Genomic DNA, 18,924 nt, shown 5'->3' with positions numbered 1-18,924 from the left:
TTCTCCTCTAGGAGTTTTATAGTTTCTGGTCTTACGTTGAGATCTTTAATCCATTTTGAGTTTATTTTTGTGTATGGTGTATGGCTCTACTACAAAGCCGTAGCTAAGACTTTGTGCTTCCACTGAAGGGGGCGCAAGTTGGGTCCCCTGAGCCCTGGTCTGGGAACTAAGATCCCACAGGCCGCATGACACAGCCAAAAAAAACCCCTAGATATATTCTGTTCTATTTCTAAGATAAATACCTAAAGTACAGGGGCATGGAATGGCTAATGGCACAGGCACCCAAAAATGCATCAAGCAAATTCTAATCAAAAGAAAAATAATACTAGAAAAAAAGAGATGCTAGACATCAATAGGTTACTACATGATTTCAAATGTATGATTCACCAGATTGTTAGAACAATCTTATATATGACAGTCCTAAAATGAATACAGAACAAAAATTAATAGGGAGAATAAGACAAATCTAGGATCACAGTGGAAGATTAACACATTTCCTTCAATTACTGTAAATCTGAAACAATTTCAAGTTTAAAAGGTTTTTAAAAATTACTGTTTATACCACTACTTAAGTTTTTGCTTGGATCCCTAGCCTCTGTACCCTACTACTGGTGACTGATTAGAAAGAGATGGGGCATTATATATTGAAAAAGGTGAAACTCCACAAATTAGGACTGAGTAGATTAAAGATCTTGAGCTTCATCCTCCATATAACATATATGTTAGATATATAGAAAATATTAAATATTGTATATCTAATATGTCTATAGATATTACTATATATTAAATATAGATATTAGCATGCTCTCTATCAGAATCTCTTTTCCCTTCTCTACCTGCCTCTTTCTTACCAGGACAATACAAAAAGGAAGAGCCTATATTCCTTAATGAAACCTCTACAGTTCAGTGGTTAGGCAGGGGAGTTTCCACTGCAAAGGGTACAAGCCTAGTTGGAAAAATTAGATCCCATAAGCCAACCGGGGGGCCAAATCAAAAACAACAAAAAAAGAAGCCCCTAGGAGAAGAGATATTCTAAACAGAATTATGATGGTGAAGTTTGCAGGTTCCTCTCAAATCCTTTAGATATTCTAATCATAAACCTTAGTATATCCTTTAATCTAATTCTGGTTTCAAAATTCTGTCTCTTCATTCAAAATGTCCATTTTCTAGGTCAGTGGTTCTCCTTTAAATAGATTCACTAAAGCAGTGATCCATGCTTAAGTGAATGGTACACTTAAGCAGTGTACCATGATCCCCTAGTTACAAAAATCACAGGATGGGACTTCCCTGGTGGTCCAATGGTTAAGAATCCATCTGCCAATGCAGGGGACACAGGTCTGATTCCTGATCTGGGAAGATCCCACATGCTATAGAGCAATTAAGCCAGTGTGCCACAACTATTGAGCCTATGCTCTAGAGCTTGGCAGCTCCAACTACTGAAGCCCATGTGCCTAGAGCCCATTGTGCAATGAGAAGTCATGCAATTCAAAGAAGAGTAGCCCCCACTTGCCACAACTAAAGAAACCCTGCACACAGTGACTGAAGACCCAGTACAGTCAAAAGTAAATAAACAAATTTTTTAAAACTCACAGAATGCCCTCTAGAACCCATGACCCTTCATCAGGAAAATGTCCTACACCCTAAAGCTCAATTAACACAGTCCCTCCACCACCTTCTTATTCTAACTAAAATCTGGTATTCCTTTGAAGAATCTGCTTTACCTACATACCTCTCATGGGGAAAAAAAAAAAAAATAGGACTCTCTTCATTTTTACTGTAGTAGGAATACACCCAGCAAACCCAATCCTGATTCAATCCAATTCCTCATCCATTCCATAACTGCCTATGTTAATATGACTACAGGAAAAAACAAACAAAACAACACCTTTTGATTTCACTTTAAAACCGCAAACATCCCTTAATGATGTCCAATAGTCACACCGCATTTCCCTGGTCCATTTTCTCATTCTCCTATACGATTTCACACTATCTCCTCCTCTTCTCAAACCTCCAACCCTCATTCACCATTCTTATTCTCAACTGATGACCTACTTCTCATTTCAGTCAGAAAATTGAAGCAAATCTGCCCACCAAAGAGGCTTACACTATTTAGGATATGCAATCACGATTCCCTCTACTGCTTATGCAACTACAGAACAATGGAACCATGCCCAGGATCACAGTGAGAGCACTGTCCTGACAACCAAAAGATCTGGCCATGTCAGTCAGATTGCTGATATTACTGCTATCCTACACCCTCCTCCCACTCCAGAACCATAGTACACTGAAGGCAGGCAGCACATCTGGACTGGGAGACATTTATTCATGTGACTTCTGTTTGTAACTTTAAAAATAATCATTTGGTAGGCTATTCTAATACATGATGATGTGAGGTTGAATTTTTACTAAAACTAACTTACACTTTAAACTCATGAAATTTTTATTATGCTCCTCTTCTATTATTAAAAATCACAGGGGGCTTCCCTGGTGGCTCAGTGGTAAAGAATCTGCCTGCCAGTGCCAAAGACACAGGTTCTCTCCATGGTCTGGGAAGATCCCATATGCCACAGAGCAACTAAGCCGGTGCGCCACAACTACTGAGCCAGTGCGCGAGAGCCCGGGTGCCACAGAGGATGAGGCCGCGTGCTGCCACTACTAAAGCCCATGTGCCCTAGAGCCTGTGCCCTCAACAAGAGAGGCAGCCACAATGAGAAGCCGCAACTAGAGAGTAGCCCCTGCTCGCCACAACTCAAGAAAAGCCCTCTCAGCAACAAAGATGCACCAGAGCCAAAAATAAATAAATATATTTTTTTTAAATGCAGGGACTTCCCTGGTGGTCCAGTGGCTAAAGACTCCATGTCCCAATGTAGGGGGCCTGGGTTTAACCCCTGGCCAAGAAAACTAGATTTCTTCACACGTTGCACCTAAAGATTCTGAGTGCTGCAACTAAGACCTGGCATGGCCAAATTAATAAATAAAATTTTAAATTATAAAAATGGGTTTATAATAACAAAAATTATACTGTGATTTATCTTTTAAAGGGTTGCTTCTCTCTTTTAGAAAAACTGGAACTGTGCTGGGGTGGGGGAGAACAGCTCAGTGATTGTACTTACTGCTCTATTTTTACTGGTTGTTAAAGCAAGACAAAAGATTTGTTTGGAATTTTTCTCTGTGAGCTTATTTGCAAACAAAAAGGCAGCTCAGTCCCATGATACAGTAATGAAGTCCATCAAAATCAGATTCTAGAACTAAACATTTAACATATGCAAATAACACACTAAAACAGTGGCAATATACAAGCATGAGACGTACTCAGATTGCTTCAGTATGAACTATACGATTTTTTAAAAACTAAATTATTTGCAATTCATGAGCATAGGCCTAAAGCCTACAGCATGAATGAAAGATGGGTGAAAAGTGAACACAACATGAGCAAATTTATTAATTAACAATACAGTGGACCTTTTTAAGGAGTTTTGTCAAGAGGAAAACATCTTAGGGAGAACTTGAAAATATACGGCTTAGATAAGGGTTAAGAAATGCAATCTTGTACAATTCACAGCCCCGTTTTCCCCCCTCCTCTTTTTCTTGATTGGATAACTAGGCAGAAAACTAGAAAGAACAGAGTAGACTTAAACACTATCAGTCAGTTTTACCTGATGGAACTCATGGAATACTCCATTCACAACAGTGGGGTTTCCAAGTGGCACACTAGTGGTAAAAAACCTCCCTGCCAACGCAGTAGAAGTAAGAGATGCTGGTTCAGGAAGATCCCCTGGAAGAGGACATAGCCACCCACCCCAGTATTTAGGCATAGGGTCGCAAAGAGTCGGACACGACTGAGCGACTTGCACTTAGAGAACTATGGCTATACTCTATATGGGCAATAAACAAATTTTTTCTATTAAGAGCCAAACGGTAAATATTTTAGGCTTTTTGGACCACTTACTGCCTCTATCACCTACTGTTTTGTTTTTCAACCACTAAAAAATATAGGAACCATTCTGAGCTCAGGCCCTGGCCAGAACAGGCCTTGGCCAGAGTTGGTATACATGGCATAGTTTGCCAACCCATGCTCTAAATCTCACAAAAGCGTGCCACAAAAAATCTCACAATTCCACTGAGCCAATTCCATCTAACAAGTCTATGCCACGTCCTTCAGAGTCTTCCCCTGCACTGTTTCTTGGATATTATTAGTGTCCCTTCTACCAGGCCTACAATCCCAGTAGACCCTTGTATTAAGAGTTGCTTTCTAAAGACAGGAAAAACAAGATGAGGCTAAAGAGTCTTAGATGTACATGAACAAAGTTATTTTTTTCCACAGGAATTTCAATAGAAAAGGCATTAAATAGATGTAAACATGAAATGTAAACATTACTGAGGATAAAAATATCTAGCGTTCGAGTACATATACCTAGCTTCTTTCCCCAGAAATGGTCACTTTCAATCACCAACAACTTGAAACACTTGAGTCCCTTCTAGTACTCATTTGGGGCTTCCCTGGTGGCTCAGACGGTAAAGGATCTGTCTGCAATGCAGAGACATGGGTTCAATGCCTGTGTTAGGAAGATCCCCTGGAGAAGAGAATGGCTAACTACTCCAGTATTCTTGTCTGGAGAATTCCATGGACAGAGGAGCCTGGCGGGCAACAGTCCATGAGGTGGCAATGAGTGGGACACAACTGAGCGGCTAACACTTTCACTTTCTTTCGGTACTCATTTGTCTGTTATGATAAAATATAAAACTACCCAAACAGGTACATTGTTAAATTGCAGGACCTGGTACAAATGTACTCATAATTAGTTTCATTTTATCATTCTTATTAAAAATAATAAACAGCCAGTACTATCTCTTCACAACTTCAAATCTTTCATAGTAGTCTCTAACTGACAAATCCATCCAAAACTTTAGTAAACCCTTGCCAACAAAGGTCTGTCTAGTCAAGGCTATGGTTTTTCCAGTGGTCATGTATGGATGTGAGAGTTGGACTGTGAAGAAAGCTGAGCGCTGAAGAATTGATGCTTTTGAACTGTGGTGTTGGAGAAGACTCTTGAGAGTCCCTTGGACTGCGAGGAGATCCAACCAGTCCATTCTGAAGGAGACCAGCCCTGGGATTTCTTGGGAAGGAATGATGCGAAAGCTGAAACTCCAGTACTTTGGGCACCTCATGCGAAGAGTTGACTCATTGGAAAAGACTCTGATGCTGGGAGGGATTGGGGGCAGGAGGAGAAGGGGACGACAGAGGATGAGATGGCTGGATGGCATCACCGACTCGATGGACGTGAGTTTAAGTGAACTCCGGGAGATGGTGATGGACAGGGAGGCCTGGCGTGTTGCAATTCATGGGGTCGCACGCAGAGTCGGACACGACTGAGCGACTGAACTGAACTGGGTAAGTCACTTAAATAGTGTCACTCTGATGCTCACAAATTTTTATCAAATTTTGTGCCTACAGAAACATACAAAAACATTACCACGCTTCAAGACTATCACAGTTTCCCCTATCTTCATTATTCACCAAGTTTATTTCAAGGGTTTACCACCTCTCCTGTTTGTGTAAACACCAAATATAAATGTATTCTCCCCATACACAGCAGTTTTGTCATTTATGGCATTCATTGATTACATTAGGGATTGGCTTCCTATGCCTGACAGTGACATACCCCAGCTGATAATGGCAAATCATTCCCAATAATAGGTTTCTACAATTTTTGAAATTCTGAGCTTCTGGTCTACGATCAAGAATCCAATAAAATGTGCCCTGGATTATAAATACATATAAAAATTCCTAATTTTATACTCCTTTTGCTAGACTGCATTACTGTATTATACCAAAAGATGGCACACTACAGACACAAATCTGAAAATTCCTAAACTTAAATGTTCTAGGTAAAGTAAAAACTATAACCACAGAATGTTAGCAAAAGAGGGAAACGTGATCTTCAGCGGTAAAAGAGATCAGATTCTGGAGTTCAGAATAACCTGTTCATTGTTGGTTATTCTATTAATGCAACCTTAAGTGTCTGAACTTCTGTTTCCTCACCCATAAAACAGAATAACATACCTAACTCACAAAGTTGCTCTGAAGATTATGATCCATGTTTTTAGCAAAATGCCCCCCACACAGTCATATCTCAACAATGCTTCAAAATTCAATTATAAATTCCTCCTATCTGTCTCCTAGCAATAAGGGGCATATATGCTACAAAGAAGTCTACTAACCACATTCTACTCTTCAAACAAATCAGTACCAGCACATCCTTCTTGACTAGATACTGATAGTGAAAATTGAGGGGGGAAAAAAAGGACTGCTTTAAAAGTTCTACTTCAAGGTAACATTGAAAATCAATCTATTTTTACAACTAAATACACCCAACAATTCTATATATTAATATTAGAAAGGAGCCTCCAGCTATGGAGCTTTTATTGGACTAAAGCTCCAAAGGTAATAACCATAAACTCAGGATAAAATAAAAATTAAAAAAAAGAAAACTACTTAGCAGCACTGAACAGGCAACAAAAAGCAGGAAGGAATCAGATGAAGTTTGTACTCAGGATAAAGGAACAGTACTGAGTGAGTTTTCTATTTTATGGCTAAGAGAGGCACCACTGCATACCTACTAAGTAGCTAAAACTCCAATAGAAATTCCATAGTTTTACTGGCTTGAAGAACCAGAATACAAACTTCAAGGTGACAACAGCAGCTGGAAAGTGATGGGAAAAGTCCTGCACAGGACAGAGTCACAAAAAAAGGGAACCCTAAATGCTGCATATTAACACTGCTGAAATCTAGCTGACCCATGAAGCATGCATACATGGGGCAGATTCCAAGCAGGTCAGTTAAGAATAGAGTAACTAACTGATCAGATATTTTTACTGCCCATTGAAGGAGTCAGAGTTTGGAATTTGAGTACAGTCAGGTTAATCAACTACTATCCTAATGTGCTCTGACTGCAATGAAGTGAAAAGTGAAGTGAAGTGAAGTCGCTCAGTCGTGTCTGACTCTTTGAGATCCCGTGGACTGTAGCCTACCAGGATCCTCCGTCCATGGGATTCTCCAGGCAAGAACACTGGAGTGGGTTAACATTTCCTTCTCCAGGGGATCTTCCCGACCCAGGGATTGAACCTGGGTCTCCCACACTGGAGGCAGACGCTTTAACCTCAGCCACCAGGGAAGCCTGTTGCTGCTGCTGCGTCGCATCAGTCATGTCCGACTCTGTGCGACCCCATAGACAGCAGCCCAACCAGGCTTCCCCGTCCCTGGGATTCTCAAGGCAAGAACACTGGAGTGGGTTGCCATTTCCTTCTCCAATGCATGAAAGTGAAGAGTGAATGTGAAGTCGCTCAGTCGTGTCCGACTCTTAAGCGACCCCATGGACTGTAGCCTACCAGGCTCCTCCATCCAGGCAAGAGTACTGCAGTGGGGAAGCCTGACTGCCATACAAATACCGTAAGACAACTTTGGTTTCAACAACCAAAACTCATTTTCTCCAAGTTCTAGAAACTGGAATCCAAGATTAAGGGGCCAGTAAGGTCTGCATCTGAGAGCCCCCTCCCTGGATTGCAGACAGCTGTCTTTTCACTGTGTCCTCACAAGGTGGGAATAGGGAGCAAGCTCTCTGGTCTCTGTATAATGACCCCACCTTCATGACCTCCTCTAATTCTAACTACTTTCCCAAAGCCCTGTCTTTAAATAACATCAACACTGAATTTTGGGAAGACACAAACATTCAATCGGTAGCAACTATTTTAAAAGAGAAAATCAATAATCTTCAGAGGACTAAAACAGAACTCACAGTCTCTCCAAGATAACATTCACAACATCTATGATATAATAAAAAATTACTAGATATAAGAAGAAACAGGAAAATGTGACCATATTCAAAAGAAAAGCCAATCAAATTAAAAGGAAGCTTGCCTACTAATAAACTGCAATAGCTTACAAAAGTTAAGTGAAACTACAGATCTAGAAATTCTGAGTTCTGTGGTAATTTTGTACATTGGACAACATGTCCGTCAGCAAAGGCATAATGACAAAGAAAACTTAAGGCTAGCTTGAAGCAAATGTTGAAAATGGCTGGCATTCTTTGATTTCCTCTGTAGGAGACCTGGCACTCAGGCCCCTACTCTATAGAGTTCTGCTCTTATGCTTAAAAGGCTGCCAATCACTTAACTAATTAGATATTACTGATAATTCAGATGTGAACTCTCCGAACAGGTTTTAAAGACACTGCTGAAAAGCTTCTGTGGAGTAATAAATAGTTGGCAAAGTTTTACACATTAAAAAATAAAACTTGGTTAATTGTTTTCAATATAAAATTAAAAGTTTTTTAAAAAATTGTTTTTGTCATTTTAGTGACTACTTTTCTAGTCTGCTCCAATAAACTGTTAGACTTTTGCCAAAAATAAATAAAAAGAATCAGATTCACATCATGACTATGTCTGCAAAGAGAGTCCAACTTCTACATTTAATCTTATTTTCTGTTGGTTTTGCTGCCCTGCTGACCTCATGGGAGATTGCTACCCTGCCTGCTTACCACTACAGTACTGCTCCAATTTAAAAGATAGAAAATGTCTGATAAAGCTAAGTATGAGCAGTTGCCACTGTGTCATTCCATGGAGTCCAACATATTAAATAACTGAAACTCAGACACTGAGTCTAAAAAGTGACCAACTTTAATTTAGCTCAAACAGCAGTAATTTATTTCTCAGGTATTCTAAATAAAGTCTAACTCAGAATAATTTATCATTTTACCATAAAGAAGTTTTATTAAAATGAAAAGGGATCAAAACTTATTGTTTTATGAGAAAAAGGATGATACATATGTTGGCAAAAAATTTAATTTCTTATACAAAGTCAAGAAATTTTATGTAGACACCTAAAGATTACTAAAAAATCCAAATAAATACATTGACAAAAAAGACAAACAGAACAATGGAATAAATCACTTGGAAACAGGAACTTGCACTTAAGAAAAGTTGGTGAGTGCTAGAGAGAGCAATGGGCTTCCCTGATGGCTCGGAGGGTAAAGCATCTGCCTGCAATTCAGGAGACCTGGGTTTGATCCCTGGGTGGGAAGATCCCCTGGAGGAAGAAATGGCAATCCACTCCAGTATTCTTGCCTGGCCAATCCCATGGACAGAGGACCCTGGTAGGCTACAGCCTATGGGGTTGCAAATAGTTGGACACGACCCAGCGATTTCAGAGAGAGCAGTACAAATCAGGAGACAGTATGATTATTATATGTATACGAACCACTACACTAGAATCCAAAATGAATACTAGATGGGTTAAGTCATAATGTGAAAAAGCAAAACCAAAAATAAATAAATAGCTTTATGACTTCAAGATAAGAGAAAGTTCAGGCTATAAAGAAAATCAGATCAGATCAGATCAGATCAGTCGCTCAAATACTGATAACTTATTACACTAAAAACCAATATACATCAACAATCTAAAAATAAGTAAATAGTCCACCATTAACAAAATAAAAACTTAACAAATTAGAGACTGGAGAAGATATTTGTAGCTCATAAAACAAAAAACAAACAACAAAAAATACTGTCCAGACTACATACAGAACTTCTACAAGTAAGTAAAGAAGAAAAATGTAATTCATTAGAAAACTGAGCAAAGGGAATTCACCAGAAGGAAAGTAACCATAGCCAAAAACTTTTAACCTGAAATGACACACAACATTATTCATGGCCAGGGACATGCAAATTAGAACAATGAGGAACTACTTTACATTCATGGGTCGGGCAAAACAGAAGAACCTAAGCAATTAAATGTTGGCAAAGATGTTGGAAAAAAGAAAGGGAATTTTTACACAGTTCTAGAGGGAGTGGAAACTGCACAACTACTTTACTCAACACTCCAGCAATACCTACAAAGTTCAAGATGCACCTACCCTGTGACCCAGCAATTCTATTTATATACTTCCTAGAAAAATTCTCATGATATACACAAGAATGTTACATCATTAATAAAAAACTGGAAACAACCTAAATGCCCAATAACAGTAAAATGGATAACATTTTATATTTATTTATTTTTATTCCTACAATGGAATAATATATAGCAGCTCAAAGGGATAAACTAAACCTTACATGTATCAACATGACAATCTCCAAAATCTAATTTCATTAAAATGAAAAAAAAAACAAAAACAGTAAGCTATAAGGATATATTGTGGCGCATAGGGACTATATCCTGTATTTTATAATAACTTTAAATGGAGTATAATCTATAAAAATATTGCATCACTATGTTGTACACCTGAAACTAGTACAGTATTTTAAATCAACTATACTTCAATAAAAAACCAAGATCCATAAAAAGATGTACATAATTCTATATATATCAAACTTAGGAACACCAAAGGACCACAACATAGTATATATACTCTATGTAGCAACACTACAAAAGCAACCAAAGGCATACTCCAGTTTGCTTGCCTGGACAACTCCATGGACAGAGGAGCCCGGTGGGCGACAGTCCATGAGGTCACAAAGAGTCAGGTACAACTTTAATACTTTTACTTTTTCAAAGCACTTAGAACAATGACAGCTAAATGCTAATATTAGTCCCTTAGTTGTGTCCAACTCTTTGTGACACCATGGACTATAGCCCGCCAGAATTTCTGTCCATGGGATTCTCTAGCCAAGAATACTGGAGTGGGTTGCCATTTCCTTCTCCAAAATGCTATATGCTAATACACGTTAGCTAATATTGTGAAAATTTGTCTAAAGCCTATCACAGTTTTTTTAGTCAGGAATACCTTCTGGGTAGAGTATCTTCCAGGTACTGAAAATGTGAAAGACAGTGAAAGTGGCTCATTCATGTCCAACTCCTTGCAATCCCATGGACTATACAGTCCATGGAATATTCCAGGCCAGAATACTGGAGTGGGTAGCCTTTCCCTTCTCCAAGGGATCTTCCCAACCCAGGGATCAATCCTAGGTCTCCCACATTGCAGGCAGATTCTTTACCAGCTAAGCCACAAGGGAAGCCCAGGAATACTGGAGTGGGAAGCCTATCTCTTTTTCAGAGGATCTTTCCAACCCAGAAATCAAACCGGGGTCTCCTGCACTGCAGGCAGATTCTTTACTACCTGAGCTACAGGGAAGCCCTTCCAGGTATTGGGTATGGTAAAATACTCAAAAACAAGGAAGAACTGGTTCACATACTAAAGGGTAATTTACAGTCCTATTTTTCTATTCTAGTGAATGTTTCTCCAGTCTCCTCCTTGCAGAAGCAGTCTGCTTCCCAAATAACTTCTATCGTTTCTAGTGAACTACCAAACTGTCAGAGCAAAGTAGGTAAGTAAGCCTATTAAATTTCACTTTGCACATATTTTTCCACCAGTGAACTCTGGGCTCAAGGTTGCCATATTTCTGATAATGGCTTGGCTCAAAATCTTTTTTTCCCTTCTATGAGGAGTTGGGTTTCCAAAGGTTGAGGTTTCCAGAAATGTGGTAGCTGGGATAGTTGAGGTGTTACGAACATGTTTTCATGACGCAAGGAAGGACAGTGTTTCACAGACTTTAATCCGAGTACTGCTCCTGGGGTCAAGTAGAAAAAAGATTATCATCTGCCTTTCACAGACACAGTAACAGTGATGCTCGTAAAAGAGTGTGACTTGGCAAAAAATGCTTCAGTGAATAGGCATGTCTATCAGTTTCAAAGAACTGCTTACCTCCATATCTAAAATTTCTTTAACAGGGTTCTAAAACATTTAAATGGTCAGGAAACTAAATACATGTTCCCCCAAAAGATTCAGAATAATTTTCTAAATCCAAGGTGAACCAAACCAAAGGGTGAACAAAATATCTAAATGTATGAACTTAAACCAAATTAAACCAATTGTTGTTGTTGTTTTTTTAAACCAATTGTTTTTATAAAGATAAACTAGAAGAGGTCCAATTCTCCAAGTCACACTTTTTACTCATATTCAAACTAATCTAATAATTTGCAAAGTATGCTATAAAAGTGACACACATCTAAGTTTTTTTTAATACTAACTCACATAAATGACTCAGTTCAAATTCCCATAGACAGCCAAATGTTGCTCATATTCTAAACAAATCTCAACTACTCTGAAGTTTGTCTCCAGGCACCAAACTTAAAACAGGCATTTAAAAAGCTGTTACCCACCCCCCAAAAAACTGTACAATTTAATCACATGCTGAAAGGCTCCCCCCATCACCCCTGCCAAAAAGGAGAAAGAGATATCTAGAATGAAATAACTAAGCAATGGCAATAATCACCAATTGCTACTATTATGTGAACATATGATGGGAAACTTCACGATTAAAAGATCAGGCAGCTGACAACAGCAACCCACTGCTGCTGCTGCTAAGTCGCGTCAGTCGTGTCCGACTCTGTGCGACCCCATAGACGGCAGCCCAACAGGCTCCTCTGTCCCTGGGATTCTCCAGGCAAGAACACTGGAGTGGGTTGCCATTTCCTTCTCCAATGCATGAAAGTGAAAAGTGAAAGTTAAGTCGCTCAATCATGTCTGACTCTTAGTGACCCCATGGACCGTAGCCTACCAGGCTCCTCTGTCCATGGGATTCTCCAGGCAAGAGTACTGGAGTGGGGTGCCATTGCCTTCTTCAAGCAACCCACTAGATAATCTTTAACACCTAAAAGAGAAAAACCGCCACACGGTATGTGCCTATTAATGTAATTCAATACAAAGTACTTCATTACCTGTCAAGTAGTCTTACCAAAAATCAAACAAGAATCTAAGCGTCTTAAGATCGACCACAACTTCACAGGAAATACAGAGAAAGGAACATGCTACACGACGCCACACGGACACATGCAACGAAGTCCCAACTGTGAGAAATTCTGCAGGGCAAAGGGAATGCATTTCCCCATGAAATGGTAAATCACAAGACTGGAAAAAAAGCAGTGGGCAGGGGGGTACAGAGACTGAGAATTATTTATCAAACCAAATGCTATGTAGACTTCTTTGGATCCTGATTCAAACAAATCAATTGGGAAAAAAAAAAAGAATTAAGGCATTATCCTGAATATTTAATGATATTAAAGAATTATTAATTTTGAGTGTGCTAATAGTACTGTAAGAGATTCCCAGGAAGTACAGTGGTAAAGAACCCGCCTGCCAATGCAGGAGACGCAAGAGACTCAGGTTTGATCCCTGGGTTGGGAGGATCCCTGCAAATAGGAAATGGCAACCCACTCCAGTGTTCTTGCCTGCAAAAACCCATGGACAAGGAGCCTAGTGGGATACAGTCCATGGGGAAGCTAAGAATGGAACACGACTGAGCACAACAATACTGTGGATTTACAGATAGACATAATGAAGTATTTATAGATGGAACATGTCTGGGATTTGTTTTTAAATTATCCAGTTGATGGAGAATGAGAGAGTTAATAGAAGAAACAATATTCACATGTTTCAAACTGTTGAAACGGGTCATGGGTATATGGTGATTCATTTTACTATTACACCTTTATGTTTCAAATTTCCCTCATTAGAATGTTAAAGAAAGAGAATGTCAGAGCACTGTATCAAAAATATCTATGACTAGCAAAATTCTCAAAATTAACTCTTAAGAGGTTTTTGCATCAATAGATCTTCATTTAAAAATCAAAATTGAAAATACATATTTTAAGTACTGCCTTTAAACACTACATTGTGCACGTATTAAAGTAATGGCTTCAACTATTTCATGTTTTCATTTTACATCTGGTTCTTACTACTGACATTTGCCGACACACACACAAACACCCTTCCCCGAAGGAGCCAAGTACTAAATATTCTAACTTCTACTAAACACCTCAGTTGGTTCCTTCTTTCCATCTTCTTTATTTCAAGTCCTAAATATTTTGCTCAGTCTTGCTCAAGACTTCTTATGATCTCCATTTTTAGTTTAAACACACAGCAATTCACCTTCCATACTGTTCCTTCAGTGGATCCTTAATCTCCAGAACAAAATCAAGACTTCTCTTTCTGACATACATTGCCCTCAGAAAACTGGTCCCTGCCTATCTTTATAACACTCGCACTAGTACACTATATCATCTCATACTCTATTCATTCTAAACTATGTACAGTACTTGTATAATAGATCTCAGATGAACTATGCATGCTCCTCTTCTAAAGCTCAGTTCCCTCAAACTAAAACCACCAATTCTACATCTCTTCTACTTCCAGGTTAATTAATTAGTATTGCCTTTTCTCTGGTGGCCCTACTGGTAAAGAACCTGTCAGTCAATGCAGATATAAGAGACACTGGTTCGATCGCTGGGTAAGGAAGATCCCCTGGATGAGGGCATGACGATCCACTCCAGTATTCTTGCCTGGAGAATCCCATGGAAAGAGGAGTCTGGCAGGTTACAGTCCGAGGGGTTACAAAAAGTTGGACACGACTGAAGCAAGTATACACGGTACAAGACTCACCTTTAATATCAGCTCCTTTGCAAGCCTACCCAGACTTTCTTTTCTGTCTGATTACCCTAAACAGTAATCTATGCAATCTATTACCCTAAACCCTTTCACAGTAATCTATGCAATAATCAAACCAGTCAATTCTAAGGGAAATCAGTCCTGAATATTCATTGGAAGGACTGATGCTGAAGCTGAACCTTGAATACTTTGGCCTCCTGATGCGAAGAACTGACTCACTGGAAAAGACCCCGATGGTGGGAAAGACTGAAGGCAGGAGGAGAAAGGGAGGACAGGATGAGATGGCTGGATGGCATCGCCGACTCAATGGACATGCGTTTGAGCACGTGCTGAGAGTTGGTGATGGACAGGGAAGCCTGGTGTGTCACAGTCCATGGGATAGCAAAGGGTCAGACATGGTTGAGCAACTGAACTCTCTTGCTTTTCTGCATATCTATACTGCCCTTCAAGACAGAGTATCATAGAATCTGCAACACAGCAGACACTTAAGTATTTGTTTTGTGAAGTAAGGTAGGCATCTTCCTTTGACAACAGACAGATAGTTAGTTCTTATATAAATAACCAGAATGTAAGTGGTTTGAAAGTAGGAAACTTGTCTATCACATCTCTGCCACTCCAGTGCTTGTGCGTGCTGCATGCTAAGTCATTTCAAGTCATGTCCTACTCTTTGTACTTAGAATATAGTAAATACTAAAGTGAAGTGAAGTGAAGTTGCTCAGTCGTGTCCAACTCTTTGCGACCCGTGGACTGTAGCCCACCAAACTCCTCCGTCCATGGGATTCTCCAGGCAATACTGGAGTGAGTTGCCATTTCCTTCTCCTTAGTAAATACTAAGTGTTAACCAAATGAATAAAACAAATACTTCTAATAGCCATAGTTTTTAATTTTGTAAGAAATTTTATTCCATGCCAGTTTAACTTGTATTTCTTGGTTTTGTTTTTTTTTGGTCATTTGGCTGATTAGTTTCAAAGCAGTACAGAACATTCTTGTGCACTTTCTTTTAGTGTCAAAGAAGAAAATGACTACCAGAAACAGAAGATTTTACAGTAGGAATTATAACTACAGCATACTTCGGAAAACTTTCAGGTCACAATGTTGACTTTAAAGTGCAGGAGGCTCAACAAATTATCATTATCGGAGAACCTCAGTCTTAGGTTATCCTAAGGTTTCACTATAATTGTAAATTGTAGGGAAAATCACAAGACTCAACAGCAGTCAGGACTCAAGAAACATAAAAAATAAAACCAGATTCTTCTTGTCAAATTTTACAGTGAGAATTTCTCCCTGTAGAAACAACAATGTTGTATACAAACATGTTGTCTGGGAGAGTGCATTTGCTATATACACATATATAAAAGACAGGACAAAGTGGGAACACAGCAAACACAAGAAAAACACATCTTAAATTTTGAAAGCTGCATTTCAACGTATGTAAACAGCAAGACATTAAGAGACTGGACTTAAGAACAGCACCTGAGGTAAGACTAAGCAATTGACTTTCACTAGAAAGTCACTAGAAATAAATTCATCTGGTTGCTTTAACAAAACAGTAGGAAGCAATGGTTTTGAAGATGATGAATCACCTCCATTTCCATTTTCTAATGTATCTAAATTTTTTCTAAATACTTAAATAGTATGTTCAATGTATGCTATTTACCATCTAAGAAAATGAGACATCACTGAAGAGTCATTATTAATGCTTTGCTGGTTTAGTTTTTTTTTTTTTTAATAAAAACCACTTTGATTCAACCCCTCACCACCACCAAAAAAAAAAAAAAAAAAAAAAGCTTCCCTTAAAATCCACTAAACTAATAAATGTTAAAGGTTAGTGTTGGTAGATGAACTTATATCCTTCTTTTTAAAATTCATGAAAAAAGGTAAAATGGCATTTTTATTGACTTTACATTTACCCAAAAAGGTGGAAAATAATGGAAAGATGTACTATTTAGTCAAAGTGTAACTATATTCGTAGTTTCAGTTTTGTATGGCATTTGAATTAGTTTCTAGAGAAAAGTATACCTGCCAGATTCCAGCAGAGGGAGAGTTGTTCGCCTGAAGCCTATCTAGACCAGGAACACCTACCCGCTCTTTCAAGTCCCTGATCTAAATGACTTTTTTTGTAAGAAATTTTCTAATTTATTCCTGGCCTTAACAAAAACTTCTATCAAAAAGCTGCAATGCGCCGCATCCGTCTCCGCACCTTTGGTTTAAAACACGACCAACCCTTCTCTACGGCAACGGATGAGGTGGTTCGACACAAACCCAGACAACGCATCGTCTCGCGTACCTACAGCAGCGCCCCAATAAAACCCTTATTATTGTTTTAGTCGGTCAGTCGTGTCGCACTCTTTGCGATCCTATAAACTGTAGCCCGCCAAGCTCCTCGGTCCATAGCATTTCCCAGGCAAGACTACTTGAGTGGGTTGCCATTTCCTCCTCCAGGGAATCTTCCCGACCCCAAGAATCGAACCCGCGTCTCCTGCGTTGGCAAGCGGATTTTTTTTACTACTGAGCCACCTGGGAAGCCCAATAAAAACCCTTAATTCTTGCTAAAGAAAATTCCAAATCAGAGCTAGCGTCAATATCGTCAAATCCCTCCTCTTTGGCTCTAAAAGAAAATGTACCTGTGGAGTACACGTTGCGCAGCAAACAAGGCACAGTTCCAAACCCGTATCCTCTATCCCTTTTTTGTTCCCTTCTCAGCCCTCCCTCCCCTTCCTTGCGGAACTTGAACAGAGCATTTGGCTCCCTTATCAGCCAGCAACAAGCGCCAGGAGGAACACGTTCCCGGGAGATGCGGAGCTTGGAGGCTGAGCGCTGCGTCTGGCGCGCTGCGGCCGCTCAGCTCCGCCAGGTCCTCCCCGGCTCGCGCCTCTGCCGCCTCGAGGGGCCCTCCCCGGAGCCCAGGCTCCGCTCAGGGGATTCCCGCAACAAGCTGTGGCGCCAGATTTGCTACCTGCTTCCTGCCCCTCACGCGCGAAAAGATCCGCACTCCTGTCCCGTCACGGCAAGTCCGGAAGCCTCAACGCAAATCCGAGATCCTTCGCCCCAGGAAGAGCGGCCCCGCTCACACACTTGCCAGCTGAGTCCTCCCGCTTCCCTGATCGCAACCCCCGGGCCATTCCCCCACCGGGGCCTGAGTGGGTCAAGTACCATTCTCCTCACGGGGCGGACTCCGGAAGGGCAGCAACTCCACCTCCTCCTCCTCCGCGGCCTGTAGCCATCTATCGGGAAGCGTCTCCGGAGGCGGCAGCAGAGGCCGCCGGACAAGGACAGCCCAGGGAAACCTTCTCAGAACTAACTCAGCTCCGGCGCTAGCAGCAGAAACCGAGTCTTTCATAATTGTGCGACCAACTCCTCCGGGTGACTGGCCACAGGGACGCGCCCGCGCCCGCCTCCGCCGGCGACGGGGCTGGAGACAGACCACGTGAGGGGCGCGTCGTGTGCGTCACCGCCCGCGGGCCGGGTCACGTGGAGGGCGCGCGCTCCCTCGTTTCCAGGCCGCGTCTCAGCGCGCCGCGCGCGCACGCGCCGGGCACGAGCGCCCTACCCGCACCGCCCCGTGTTAGCCGAGTTGGGTAGGTTGTTCTCCCCAGGTCTGCGTGGACTACGTAGGCCGATCTTCTACAAACGTCTGTCTCAGCTTGGGGAGTGGAACTTAAGGAAGCGATAGCTGAGGGTTAAGGTTCCAGACCTCTGGGACCCTGGCGGGAGTTGCGATATGGTCTCATCGCTGCTTACTCGGCCTGGCCTCTGTCTGCATTCTGAGCAGCTTTCCCTAGCCTTTGGCTGTGCCTCAGCGAGGGTGGAGGCCTTAGAAGTTATTCTCTCCTCGTCCAAAATGCAAAATTGTCTTACCCCAAATCATGTTCTTCCTCTAGCTTCCTCTGTTTCTGCTAGCAAAAATTCTTCTGTCTTTAACTGTGGGCACTAGCCTTGCCTTCCTCAGAAATCACCCACAGGCACGTATACACCACACACCTAAACCAGAGTGCAGGTTTTCTGTCTGTCTTTTGCTCTTGCACCAGCCCAGGTTTGACAATTAGGGATAATTTATTAAATGTTGCTTTTCATACTCCAGAAAAGCGTCAGGAGTTCCTCTGTCTGATCCTGTGTGATGTGATTCTTTGTTAAATCTTTTAAAAACTGCTTTCTTGAGGAATAATTGACCTCCAATAACCTATGCGTAGTTAAATATACAATTTGACGAGTGTTGACATATTGATATATCCAGGATATCATCACACTCAAGATTGTGAACGTATTCATTACCCCCAAATTTCCCTCCACTCTTTAATTCCTCCATCTTGTCCCTCCCCATCACCACCTCTTAAGTGAAAGGCAGTCAGTCGTTTGTGTGTTTGCGACCCCATGAACTATACAGACCATGGAATTCTCCGGGCCAGAATACTGGAATGGGTAGCCTTTCCCTTTCTGCAGGGGATCTTCCCGAACCAGAAATGGAACCAGGGTCTCCTGCATT

The 18,924-nt window shown here is 40.8% G+C and overlaps 1 protein-coding gene across 4 annotated transcripts in view; it reads right to left on the bottom strand.

Moving 5' to 3' along the window:
- Positions 1-17,727, bottom strand: part of TRPM7 (transient receptor potential cation channel subfamily M member 7) — a 109,924-nt gene extending 92,197 nt beyond the window's left edge. For all 4 annotated transcript variants that reach the window (XM_055537980.1, XM_055537982.1, XM_055537981.1 and 1 more), the window contains exon 1: positions 17,595-17,727. In XM_055537980.1, coding sequence (XP_055393955.1) covers positions 17,595-17,597 — 3 coding nt within the window. In that variant the 5' untranslated portion in view covers positions 17,598-17,727. The remainder of the gene's footprint in view (positions 1-17,594) is intronic.
- Positions 17,728-18,924: the final 1,197 nt, after the last annotated feature.

Source organism: Bubalus kerabau, chromosome 10, assembly GCF_029407905.1.
Source record: "Bubalus kerabau isolate K-KA32 ecotype Philippines breed swamp buffalo chromosome 10, PCC_UOA_SB_1v2, whole genome shotgun sequence".
In the NCBI taxonomy this organism is placed as follows: Eukaryota; Metazoa; Chordata; class Mammalia; order Artiodactyla; family Bovidae; genus Bubalus; species Bubalus kerabau.
This window is presented reverse-complemented; position numbering and strand designations above follow the sequence as displayed.